The 13,585-nt window shown below is 48.9% G+C and overlaps 1 protein-coding gene across 5 annotated transcripts; it reads right to left on the bottom strand.

Annotated features, from left to right (window-relative positions):
* Window positions 1–754: 754 nt before the first annotated feature.
* On the bottom strand, window positions 755–8,253 carry TMEM218 (transmembrane protein 218). Of its 5 annotated transcripts, XM_063436151.1 has the most exons (5): window positions 8,187–8,253; window positions 6,259–6,321; window positions 4,370–4,480; window positions 2,979–3,081; window positions 755–1,000 (listed from the first exon to the last, which is right to left on the bottom strand). In XM_063436151.1, the coding sequence occupies exons 3-5, from the start codon at window positions 4,477–4,479 to the stop codon at window positions 866–868; spliced, it is 348 nt and encodes a 115-aa protein (XP_063292221.1). In that variant the 5' UTR covers window position 4,480; window positions 6,259–6,321; window positions 8,187–8,253; the 3' UTR covers window positions 755–865. The 5 variants fall into 5 exon arrangements, with proteins under 5 accessions (XP_063292221.1, XP_063292222.1, XP_063292220.1 ...); XM_063436152.1 differs by lacking the exon at window positions 6,259–6,321 and having other exon boundaries at window positions 8,187–8,220; XM_063436150.1 differs by lacking the exon at window positions 8,187–8,253 and having other exon boundaries at window positions 6,259–6,416.
* Window positions 8,254–13,585: the final 5,332 nt, after the last annotated feature.

The raw sequence follows: 13,585 nt of genomic DNA, 5'->3' as shown, positions 1-13,585 counted from the left end.
TGCATTCAAGTTTAAGACATCTTTTCATTAAGAAGCTTAGTGAGTAAAGTCTATATTTCACATCTTCCAAACACGCAACATGTAAGTAAGTCAACAGGAGTAAGAGCATTTTCTGTTTCGTAGAAGTGAAATTAATATATTTTACATAATATGAACCAGGGCTGATCACCTGTGATTAACACACAGTCTGATGATGGGTTTAACCATGATTACTGCAGGCTGTATATGACAGATAAACATTTCTTGAGGCCCTAGAACATCGTGATACCCTCGGTCTGTATCCAGAACATACAACGACTGTCTGTAAAAAACAATCACAAATTGACCATTTAACAAAGGTTATCTTACATTTTAACAGAGGTCATCTCAGATAATCAGCCAATTGGCTGGATGACATCTCAGCCAGCCAATTGGTTGGATGACATCACAGATAACTAGCCAATTGGTTGGATGACATCACAGATAACCCGATAATTAGTTTGATTACCTCACAGATAGCCTGCCAATTGGTTTGATGACATTACAGTTAAGCAGTTATCTGGTGACAGATCAGTTACCAGAATATCAGTCACTAGATGTCTGATACAAAATGATGAGTGATTAAATAATATATTCGTAAATAAAAACCCATTTATTTTGATGTGCAAAAAAAAAAACTGAACATCTTCATAGTTTAACATCAAATACACATAAAACATGGACAGAAGTAGGTCCCATTCCACGAATGCAAAGTTGATTAAAATATTATAGGAACTTTTGCTGCATAATATGGTTTACTGGCTGCAAACCTTTCCAATCAAAATATTGTTATTACATAATTTAAATATGCCTTTATGGCCCTTGAGTTCTCTGACTGATGTCAGAGTTAACGGAACCGAAGAGGTTTAGCGTAGACTGGCTCCAGAATGTTGTAAACAAGCGCCAAGAAAGTGCTGCCGAGGAAGATCAGACTCATAATGGAAATCAGGAAATAGCGCCCAATGAAAAAGGTGTCAATAATCTAAATCAGAGAAAAAGGACAATAAAATAAAATGTTAAAAATACAGTTTATTGAAGTACAAATGTACTATTCACTAACCAATCAAGGTCACATCTCACAACACTCAATGTTCAATCCCAGAATGCATTTCCAGCCTGGAGTTTTCCTTTAAGAATGGTATTCTTTGTACCTCTGATTGGGAGCTTTGAACCATTTACTTAAAAAGTATTACATATTGCTCACCTGCACCAGTTCTATTATATGAGAACGAGCACTTCTCATGTTTCCGAACCTACGCTCCCCCACCCACCGAAGGATATTTTTTGGTCATATTTTGTTTTTGTTACAGAACCCCCCCCCACCCAAGGATATTTCTGGAGCCATGAATCCACCCCTCCAAAATGGTTCTTAAGCAGTGTCCCTACCAATGTTTGTGACGTTGTGGGCCCAAATGTCAAACCTGGGGGAAATTCAGCACCAATTACAATGTGCTGAAAGAAGTAGCAACTGCAGCCTTTTCCTTAATGAAAGGAACGGCAGCCAAATAAAACTTATATTCTTTAAGGAGCCAGACATGAAACAACTGTGAAAACAGGAGAAGGTGATAGCCAGAGATCTCTGAGCCGAGGACAGGGCTGTGAAGTGCTTAGCGTGGCTCGTGGGAACGGACAAACACAATGCCTACAGCAAAGGTCAGTTTTATGAGATTCCATTAAGCCTGACCTTGGCTTCTGTACAAAACTAGTCTCTAGCGGACTCCATGTTTGCTCGTACACCATGCTTGGCGTTTTAATTAGTCAATTAGCAAGCCTTCAGAGCATAAAACCTGAGTCATGTATTATGGATAGCCCAGCGAGAAATGCTGCCGGGGGGCGAAGACCACAAATCCTTTAATTAGTCCTCAGATTCTCCTGACCTGACAAGCACAGCCGTTTGTTACATTTCCCCGTTTTATAGATCAGGATTTCAAGAAGAACGGGTCATGGAAACGGTTTGTCTTTTCCAACTAATGGCTATCCCGGACAAGTTAGCTTCGAATAAAATGAGATATGTTCTTACAGAAAAAAAAAAGTCCAGAAACTAAACATCACACTAGTGAGGCCCACAGAGTACAGTTATTGCAAACAAAATGACTGAATTTGGAAGAATTTGGAAGATTTTTTTGATGTCTGCGACTTACATTATGCAACGTAGACGGCAATGAATTCCGACTGTAAACAGGAAAGTTCACATAAATCTGAGTAAAGTTGTGACAGTTATTTGGTTTCAAACCACTAGATTTTAAATCCCTTCTTAGGCTAGATTAATGTATTAAAAGGAAGGCACGGAGCAATGTAAAACGAGCGTACCCTGTAAAATGAACGCTATAAAATACAATACTGTAATAACATCATATAAAACTCTCTGCTCGCCGAGACTGAAAGACAATTTGTTTTATAAATCTTGAAGTGGGAACAGATCGGGGTAAATCTGCTCACAGGAAAGAGGTTTATTGAATTTCTACATGACTGTATAACTATATAGATGGCTAAACAGTTAATACACAAGGTTTGGCACAAAGATAAAATGTGTGTAATGTCATTTATCCAAATATCCAGCGAGATTTATTCTCATCACATGTTTATTATTAATCCGCATGGCCCGTAAATTATTCATACAGAAGCACTTGGAATAAAGAATATGTAAATGCAATGCCTAATTCATGTATCAGCACAGAGTAACCACGGTAACACGTAATGCGGGATTGGACATGATACCGAAAAGGGTTTCAGACCGCGTCTGCTAATGTGTGGTGAATTTATACCCAGCACAAAAACTAAATAAAATCTCAGAAGTAGCCACAGTTACATTAAAACAGCTCTATTTCTTATGTCTTATTTTCACAGAGTGTGACACATGTAAACCTCATCCACACATCTTCAAAGTGCGAAAGGCCCAGAAACGGAGTTTGAAATCCGTCATTAGATTTGGTTGCCGGATTTAAGCTGAATTTTAGTACCTGAATTTCTTTCACTGTGGCGGCCGTTTCACTCGCTCGTGGGAAGAATACGAGAATCAGTGTCACGATAACTGCTAAGAGAAACACCAGAACAGCAGACAATCTGAAAGATATATAAAAAAAAAACTAATCTTAATACAAATTCTTTGTAACAAACCAAATATGTTTTCCCTTTTTCAGGAAGTCAGTTAACATTATCTTTTCTCAGGGCCACAGAACATCAGCACGTGACAATATATAGCGTTAGTGCCAGCCGTTTGTGTGCAATAGCTGCATTCAACATGTTAAAAATTATTACTTTACATTATCCTAGTTAAAGGGATACTACACTACTAATGTATTGGGGGCACTAGAGCTGCCTCTGCCTCCCCCAGTCAGTGAATAAAGGGTTCAAAACCTTTTATTCACTTACCTGATCTCAGAACTAATGTCCCTCGGTGCTGGGTTGCAGTTCCGCCTCTGCCCCGTGACGAGCAGGCACGAATGCTCTCCTATGGGGAAATAGCCGACGCCCAGCATCAGATACTGGATCAAAGGTCCCTTGTGATCCAGGGAGCGCATCCAGTGCAGTTTCCCTGGAACTAAGTGCAATAGGGACAGTGTAGCCAGACCACTTCAGAAAGGTGAAGTGGTCTGGGTGCTTATAGTGTCCATTTAAGCAGCAAAATATCCTCCTCTGGACAGTCAGAAGGGCTGTATATTTGGGAGCCTAAAATGAACAGGTCCTTATCTGCGTTCCCACACCGGGCCCTGCTCCACCCTCTCACACCGGGCCCTGCTCTGCAGACTTTCACTGGTTCCTGCTCTGCGCTCTAATATTGGGTCCTACTCCACATTTCCACACCGGGCCCTGCTTCGCGCTCCCTCACCGGGTCCCGCTCTGCAGGCACTCACTGGTTCTAGATCTGTGCTCTAATGTTGGGTCCAGCTCCATGCTCTCATATTGACTGGGTAATGCTCAGCGCTCTCACACCTGGTCCTGCACTGGGTTCTTACACTGGGTAATGCTACGTGCTCTCACACCTGGTCCTGCACTGCGTTCTTACATTGGGTAATGCTCCGTGCTCTCACACCTGGTCCTGCACTGCGTTCTTACATTGGGTAATGCTCCGCGCTCTCACACCTGGTCCTGCACTGGGTTCTTACACTGGGTAATGCTATGTATTGCCACACCGACATACATGCATTTATACTTCTGCCAGCAACAAGGAATTTGATATAGTTCTCTAGTAAGTGATCTTCCTGCTGTCAACAGATAACTCCATGGTGGCTAGCAGGAGTAAAAGTTAAGAAATACGTGAAAGAAAAAGCTGAATTTTCTAACATTTTGTAGTAACAGAGGAGGGTAGGAAAAGATTTTATATTAGATTTTAGATCTAGGTGTCTCTTACCTCGCAGTACCGGACGCTCTAGACAGAAAGACGCACAGCAGCAGTGTCACCACCCAAATAACAGCCAGTATAAAGACACCTGTCCCAACTCCCAGAATTGTGCTTGCCATTCTAAAGAAGAAAAATCCGGATTTGTTAATATTTACTTTTAGCATGAACCATTGTTAACTAAACTGAAATTTCTTGCAAGTGTAACAATGTGAGTATTTATAAAGTTCCCAAAATACATTCAGGGTTAGTTCTAAAGAGAGAATTCAAAGTGAATTTAAAATTTAAGGTGAAATCAGCCAAAAGGGGAAATTCTCAAATTCAGCTCTACTCTTGGCTAAATTCTCATTTAGTAAATAGCTCAATATTTACTGTCATTCTGCAGGATGTAGTTTGCAATAAGTAATATATTTGGTAGCAAGAACACAGGTTCTAATCATTTTCTAAGTTGAACACTAGATGGAGATTTTGAGCTGAAATTGCAAAGTTTCTCTACAGTAGTATATTACCCCAAAACCTGCGTCTTAACCCCTCTGTGAGAGCTCACCCACTGCCCTATTTCACACCTCAATCAATAACGTATTCATTCAGTCTCCCGCTGCCATGTAATAACACAAATCAATTGGCTGTGACAGGTTCTGAAATAACTACACAGGGACACAATGTGCTCCTTCATACAGAGATCTGGTTTAATAATAAAATCATTATTAAACAATTAACAAGCGACCCAAGGGACCCTCCCTAGGAGCTGCAATGGTAATCACGGATAGGTGTGATTTTAACCCCTGGATTGGACCAGAAATGGATATAAGTATAGTACTGCTGAGACCCTGGCAGTATACACAGAATCTCACTTAATTGATAATTAAGGACAATCTATACTACACATACAGTTCTGGATATTTTACCTTCAGAAAATTCACTAGACTGAAAGACTAAACATACACAAACCCCCAGCCGTCTAGATCAGCCATTAGAAAACCTCATATTGAGTGTACTGGTTTATTCAGCATAGCTTTATACACATTACAAGCATCCTAACTGTTACCCTTTAAACTGCTGAGAGGCTATTCCAGGTATCTCTTACTCTTTCTAGATCACTGTTAGCCTTTACTGCTCCCACTGGAAGGCTATTCCAGGTATCTACAACCCTTTCTATATCACTGTTACTGCTCCCACTGGAAGGCTATTCCATGTATCTACTACCCTTTCTATATCACTGTTACTGCTTCCACTGGAAGGCTATTCCAGGTATCTACTGCCCTTTCTATATCACTGTTACTGCTCCCACTGGAAGGCTTTTCCAGGTATCTACTACCCTTTCTATATCACTGCTACTGCTCCCACTGGAAGGCTTTTCCAGGTATCTACAACCCTTTCTATATCAATGTTACTGCTTCCACTGGAAGGCTATTCCAGGTATCTACTACCCTTTCTATATCACTGTTACTGCTCCCACTGGAAGGCTATTCCAGGTATCTACTACCCTTTCTATATCACTGTTACTGCTTCCACTGGAAGGCTTTTCCAGGTATCTACAACCCTTTTTATATCAATGTTACTGCTTCCACTGGAAGGCTATTGCAGGTATCTACTACCCTTTCTATACCACTGTTACTGCTCCCACTGGAAGACTATTCCAGGTATCTACTACCCTTTCTATATCACTGTTAGCCTTTACTGCTTCCACTGGAAGGCTATTCCGGGTATCTACAACCCTTTCTATATCACTGTTAGCCTTTACTGCTTCCACTGGAAGGCTTTTCCAGGTATCTACTAATATTACAAGACTTCACACAGACAAGCATATTGTGCCATCAATCTGATGGTGGATTTCAGAGTTATACAGTAAGAGAAACAGATTATCATTCCATTGACCTACAAAGAGATCTGGCACTGACCTTAGAGACCATTCCTCTGGGATATTTTTTTTTTATAAAGGACCTGCTATAAAATCTTTAATCCTGCAATTAGAAATACAGTAAAAACACAGCAAACAGACTTTCAGATTCTGCATGGAAATATATATTCAAATGTAAAATGCAATTTTATCTGAATGTAGAAACCACAAGCTCCATTAAGACATGCCTCTAGCCCATCCCACCCAATGTAAGAACTGATTTATTACATACAGAGGGTTCATGGGGCACTATTAACATGGTACAGCACTACGGAATATGATGGTGCTCTATAAATAATAAAATAATAATAATGGGACAGTATTAGCAAATTATTAATAATGGGGCAGAATTAAAAAGGTACAGGTAGTTAATTGAGCAGTATTAACAAGGTACAAGCATAAGGAGAGTTAATGGGCAGAATTAACAAGTTACGGGCATACGGGGCAGTATTAGCAAGGTACTGGCCTGGAGGGGGTTAACATGGCCGTATTAGCATGGTACCAGCATGCAGGGGGTTAATGATGCCGTATTAGCATAGTACTGGCATACAGGGGGTTAATGTGGCCGTATTAGCATGGTACTGGCATGGAGGGGGTTAATGATGCCGTATTAGCAAGGTACCGGCATGGAGGGGGTTAATGGGGCCGTATTAATAAGGTTCAGGTTCTGTCAGGAGAAGGCGATCTCACCCCAGCTGCCCCTTATTTAGTCCCAGTCGCCCCCGTTACACCCAGTTATGCACAGTTACCCCCAGTTACTCTTTAGCTATTCCAGTTGCCCCCATTACTCCTGTCACTCCCAGCTGCCCCCAGTTATTCTCAGTTACCCTCAGTTTCCCCATTTTTCCCAGTTACTCCTAGTTACCCTCAATTTCCCCATTACTCCTTAGTTAACCCAGATACTTCCATTTACCCCCAGTTACCTTCGAATGCCCCCTCCTTAATTAAGCCAGTTGCCATTGTAACTCCCAGTTGCCGCAGTCACCCACCAGTAACCCCTAGTAACTCCCGGACAACTCTCAGTAAACCTTAGTTACCCCTATTTGCCCCTAGTTACTGCAGTCACCCTTAGTTACCCCCATTTGCCCCTAGTTACCGCAGTAACCCTTAGTTACCCTTATTTGCCCCAGTTACCCGTAGTTACCCCCATTTGCCCTAGTTACCGCAGTTACCCTTATTTGCCCCTAGTTACCGCAGTCACCCCTAGTTACCCCCATTTGCCCCTAGTTACCGAAGTCACCCTTAGTTACCCTTATTTGCCCCTAGTTACTCCCAGTTACCCCCATTTACCCTTAGTTACCCCCATTTACCCCTAGTTACTCCCAGTAACCCTTAGTTACCACCATTTGCCCCTAGTTACTCCCGGTTACCCTTAGTTACCGCAGTTACTCCCAGTAATCCTTAGTTACCCCCATTTCCCTTAGCTACCCCTAGTAACCCTTAGTTACTCCCAGTAACCCTTAGTTATCCCATTTACCCCTAGGTACTCCCAGTAACCCTTAGTTACCCCCATTTGCCCCAAGTTAATCCCAGTAACCCTTAGTTACCCCCATTTGCCCCTAGTTACTCTCGGTTACCCTTAGTTACCCCCATTGGCCCTTAGTTACCGCAGTTACTCCCAGTAACAATTAGTTACCCCCATTTCCCTTAGTTACCCCTAGTACGCCTTAGTTACCGCAGTTACTCCCAGTAACCCTTAGTTACCCCAATTTCCCTTAGTTACCGCAGTTACTCCCAGTAACCCTTAGTTACCCCCATTTCCCTTAGTTACCCCTAGTACCCCTTAGTTACCCCAGTAACCCCTAGTGACCCCAATCTGCCCCTAGTTACTCCCAGTAACCCTTAGTTACCCCCATTTGCCCCTAGTAACCCTTAGTTACCCTAGTGAGCCCAAACTGCCCCTAGTTACTCCCAGTAGCCCCCAGTTACCCCCATCTGCCCCAGTGCCGTATTCTGCATCCGGCCGCTCGGATTCCCAGTGACTGAATGGAAGCAGTGGGGATTTCCGTTAACCAATCAGCAGCCAGGTTTCATTCCCGAGTCTTCCTCTCCGCCAATTAGAATCTGTGTCTGTCCTGGAACTCGGTAACCGATTGGTGTTACACTGTTGCCGAGCAACCGCTTTCTGCAGTTTGTTGTGAACCTGAACTTCATGACAGACTGGGGGGGAGCAGATAGAGACAGACGGGGGGGGGGGGGGAGCAGATAGAGACGGGGGGGGGGGGGAGCAGATAGAGACGGGGGGGGGGGGGGAGCAGATAGAGACAGACGGGGGGGGAGCAGATAGAGACAGACGGGGGGGGGGGGGGAGCAGATAGAGACAGACGGGGGGGGGGGGGGAGCAGATAGAGACAGACGGGGGGGGGGGGAGCAGATAGAGACAGACGGGGGGGGGGGGAGCAGATAGAGACAGACGGGGGGGGGGGGAGCAGATAGAGACAGACTGGGGGGGGAGCAGATAGAGACAGACTGGGGGGGGAGCAGATAGAGACAGACTGGGGGGGGAGCAGATAGAGACAGACGGGGGGGGAGCAGATAGAGACAGACGGGGGGGGGGGAGCAGATAGAGACAGACGGGGGGGGGAGCAGATAGAGACAGACGGGGGGGGGAGCAGATAGAGACAGACGGGGGGGGGAGCAGATAGAGACAGACGGGGGGGGGGAGCAGATAGAGACAGACTGGGGGGGGGGAGCAGATAGAGACAGACTGGGGGGAAGATTAGAGACAGGCTGGGGGGGAGCAGATAGAGACAGACTGGGGGGAAGATTAGAGACAGACTGGGGGGGAGCAGATAGAGACAGACTGGGGGGAAGATTAGAGACAGACTGGGGGGGGGAGCAGATAGAGACAGACTGGGGGGAAGATTAGAGACAGACTGGGGGGGAGCAGATAGAGACAGACTGGGGGGAAGATTAGAGACAGGCTGGGGGGGGAGCAGATAGAGACAGGCTGGGGGGAAGATTAGAGACAGGCTGGGGGGAAGATTAGAGACAGGCTGGGGGGAAGATTAGAGACAGGCTGGGGGGGGAGCAGATAGAGACAGACTGGGGGGGGGGAGCAGATAGAGACAGACTGGGGGGAAGATTAGAGACAGGCTGGGGGGGAGCAGATAGAGACAGGCTGGGGGGAAGATTAGAGACAGGCTGGGGGGGGGAGCAGATAGAGACAGACTGGGGGGAAGATTAGAGACAGGCTGGGGGGGGGAGATTAGAGACAGGCTGGGGGGGGAGCAGATAGAGACAGGCTGGGGGGGGAGCAGATAGAGACAGACTGGGGGGAAGATTAGAGACAGGCTGGGGGGGAGCAGATAGAGACAGACTGGGAGGAAGATTAGAGACAGGCTGGGGGGGAGCAGATAGAGACAGACTGGGGGGAAGATTAGAGACAGGCTGGGGGGGGGAGCAGATAGAGACAGACTGGGGGGAAGATTAGAGACAGGCTGGGGGGGGAGCAGATAGAGACAGACTGGGGGGAAGATTAGAGACAGGCTGGGGGGGGGAGCAGATAGAGACAGACTGGGGGGAAGATTAGAGACAGACTGGGGGGAAGATTAGAGACAGACTGGGGGGGAGCAGATAGAGACAGACTGGGGGGAAGATTAGAGACAGACTGGGGGGGGGAGCAGATAGAGACAGACTGGGGGGAAGATTAGAGACAGACTGGAGACAGAGTGGGGGTGGAGAGAGACAGACCTGAGGCGGAGAGAGGCAGACCTGGGGCAGATGGAGGCAGTGTAACATATTCCTCCTCATCTTGCGGTATTTGTGCCCAGCGGCCGTGCGTCTGCATAACTGACTCCTGCAACATGTTGATGGACGCCAACCCCATGTCCGCCCACGTTAATGACGACGTCGGCGTGTGTGTGACGTTCTGGGCTCAAAGGCCGATTTCGGCCAATCAAAGTTGTGAAGGGCTTATCTAAACTTAATTCTACTTTTCCTCATTGCCCTCTCGTGGTTGTCAGAGAGTGTTTTCCTGAGCATTTATTTCTGGTTATTGACTTTGGCTTCATTTAACTTTCCTGTATTCTGGTATCCCTGATTTCTGGCTTTCCCTTATCGTTGTTTCCCCCGACCTCGGCAAGTATCCTGACTATTCTTTGGTACGTTAAGTCCGGCCATTCTAAGGCCCGGTAATACGTTGCCTATTAGTCCTCAGTGTGAGCAGATAGAGACAGACTGGGGGGGGGGGGGAGCAGATAGAGACAGACTGGGGGGGAGCAGATAGAGACAGACGGGGGGGAGCAGATAGAGACAGACTGGGGGGGAGCAGATAGAGACAGACTGGGGGGGAGCAGATAGAGACAGACTGGGGGGGGGAGCAGATAGAGACAGACTGGGGGGGAGCAGATAGAGACAGACTGGGGGGGGGAGCAGATAGAGACAGACTGGGGGGAGCAGATAGAGACAGACGGGGGGGGAGCAGATAGAGACAGACTGGGGGGAGCAGATAGAGACAGACTGGGGGGGGGGAGCAGATAGAGACAGACTGGGGGGGGGGAGCAGATAGAGACAGACTGGGGGGGGGGGAGCAGATAGAGACAGACTGGGGGGGGAGCAGATAGAGACAGACTGGGGGGGGAAGCAGATAGAGACAGACTGGGGGGGAAGCAGATAGAGACAGACTGGGGGGGGAGCAGATAGAGACAGACTGGGGGGGGGAGCAGATAGAGACAGACTGGGGGGGGGGGGCAGATAGAGACAGACTGGGGGGGGGGAGCAGATAGAGACAGACTGGGGGGGGGAGCAGATAGAGACAGACTGGGGGGGGGGAGCAGATAGAGACAGACTGGGGGGGGGAGCAGATAGAGACAGACTGGGGGGGGGAGCAGATAGAGACAGACTGGGGGGGGGAGCAGATAGAGACAGACTGGGGGGGGGGGAGCAGATAGAGACAGACTGGGGGGGGAGCAGATAGAGACAGACTGGGGGGGGGGAGCAGATAGAGACAGACTGGGGGGGGGGAGCAGATAGAGACAGACTGGGGGGGGGAGCAGATAGAGACAGACTGGGGGGGGGGAGCAGATAGAGACAGACTGGGGGGGGAGCAGATAGAGACAGACTGGGGGGGGGGGAGCAGATAGAGACAGACTGGGGGGGGGGAGCAGATAGAGACAGACTGGGGGGGGAGCAGATAGAGACAGACTGGGGGGGGGGAGCAGATAGAGACAGACTGGGGGGGGGGAGCAGATAGAGACAGACTGGGGGGGGGAGCAGATAGAGACAGACTGGGGGGGGGGAGCAGATAGAGACAGACTGGGGGGGGGGAGCAGATAGAGACAGACTGGGGGGGGGGAGCAGATAGAGACAGACTGGGGGGGGGGAGCAGATAGAGACAGACTGGGGGGGGGGGAGCAGATAGAGACAGACTGGGGGGGGGGGAGCAGATAGAGACAGACTGGGGGGGGGGAGCAGATAGAGACAGACTGGGGGGGAGCAGATAGAGACAGACTGGGGGGGGAGCAGATAGAGACAGGCTGGGGGGGGAGCAGATAGAGACAGACTGGGGGGGGGAGCAGATAGAGACAGGCTGGGGGGAAGATTAGAGACAGGCTGGGGGGGGAGCAGATAGAGACAGACTGGGGGGAAGATTAGAGACAGGCTGGGGGGGGAGCAGATAGAGACAGACTGGGGGGAAGATTAGAGACAGGCTGGGGGGGGAGCAGATAGAGACAGACTGGGGGGAAGATTAGAGACAGGCTGGGGGGGGGAGCAGATAGAGACAGACTGGGGGGAAGATTAGAGACAGGCTGGGGGGGGGGAGCAGATAGAGACAGACTGGGGGGAAGATTAGAGACAGGCTGGGGGGGGAGCAGATAGAGACAGACTGGGGGGAAGATTAGAGACAGACTGGAGGGGAGCAGATAGAGACAGACTGGGGGGAAGATTAGAGACAGACTGGGGGGGGGAGCAGATAGAGACAGACTGGGGGGAAGATTAGAGACAGACTGGAGACAGAGTGGGGGTGGAGAGAGACAGACCTGAGGCGGAGAGAGGCAGACCTGGGGCAGATGGAGGCAGTGTAACATATTCCTCCTCATCTTGCGGTATTTGTGCCCAGCGGCCGTGCGTCTGCATAACTGACTCCTGCAACATGTTGATGGACGCCAACCCCATGTCCGCCCACGTTAATGACGACGTCGGCGTGTGTGTGACGTTCTGGGGTCAAAGGCCGATTTCGGCCAATCAAAGTTGTGAAGGGCTTATCTAAACTTAATTCTACTTTTCCTCATTGCCCTCTCGTGGTTGTCAGAGAGTGTTTTCCTGAGCATTTATTTCTGGTTATTGACTTTGGCTTCATTTAACTTTCCTGTATTCTGGTATCCCTGATTTCTGGCTTTCCCTTATCGTTGTTTCCCCCGACCTCGGCAAGTATCCTGACTATTCTTTGGTACGTTAAGTCCGGCCATTCTAAGGCCCGGTAATACGTTGCCTATTAGTCCTCAGTGTGAGCAGATAGAGACAGACTGGGGGGGGGGGGAGCAGATAGAGACAGACTGGGGGGGAGCAGATAGAGACAGACGGGGGGGAGCAGATAGAGACAGACTGGGGGGGAGCAGATAGAGACAGACTGGGGGGGAGCAGATAGAGACAGACTGGGGGGGGGAGCAGATAGAGACAGACTGGGGGGAGCAGATAGAGACAGACGGGGGGGGGGAGCAGATAGAGACAGACGGGGGGGGGGAGCAGATAGAGACAGACTGGGGGGAGCAGATAGAGACAGACTGGGGGGGGGAGCAGATAGAGACAGACTGGGGGGGGGGAGCAGATAGAGACAGACTGGGGGGGGGAGCAGATAGAGACAGACTGGGGGGGGGGAGCAGATAGAGACAGACTGGGGGGGGGAGCAGATAGAGACAGACTGGGGGGGGGGGAGCAGATAGAGACAGACTGGGGGGGGGGAGCAGATAGAGACAGACTGGGGGGGGGGAGCAGATAGAGACAGACTGGGGGGGGGGAGCAGATAGAGACAGACTGGGGGGGGGGAGCAGATAGAGACAGACTGGGGGGGGGGAGCAGATAGAGACAGACTGGGGGGGGGGAGCAGATAGAGACAGACTGGGGGGGGGAGCAGATAGAGACAGACTGGGGGGGGGGAGCAGATAGAGACAGACTGGGGGGGGGGAGCAGATAGAGACAGACTGGGGGGGGGGAGCAGATAGAGACAGACTGGGGGGGGGGAGCAGATAGAGACAGACTGGGGGGGGAGCAGATAGAGACAGACTGGGGGGGGAGCAGATAGAGACAGGCTGGGGGGGAGCAGATAGAGACAGACTGGGGGGGGGAGCAGATAGAGACAGGCTGGGGGGAAGATTAGAGACAGGCTG

The sequence above is a fragment of the Pelobates fuscus genome, chromosome 11 (assembly GCF_036172605.1).
Source record: "Pelobates fuscus isolate aPelFus1 chromosome 11, aPelFus1.pri, whole genome shotgun sequence".
Classification (NCBI taxonomy): Eukaryota; Metazoa; Chordata; class Amphibia; order Anura; family Pelobatidae; genus Pelobates; species Pelobates fuscus.
This window is presented reverse-complemented; position numbering and strand designations above follow the sequence as displayed.

Bases quoted from the DNA above. Each gene is read 5' to 3' on its own strand.
- TMEM218 (XM_063436149.1), bottom strand. From the start codon at position 4,524: ATGCTAAAAGTAAATATTAACAAATCCGGATTTTTCTTCTTTAGAATG. The intron at 3,082-4,369 runs GTAAGAGACACC...TATATCTTTCAG, and splicing joins AGAGCGTCCGGTACTGCGAG to ATTGTCTGCTGTTCTGGTGT. The intron at 1,001-2,978 runs GTACTAAAATTC...TCTCTGATTTAG, and splicing joins CCACAGTGAAAGAAATTCAG to ATTATTGACACCTTTTTCAT.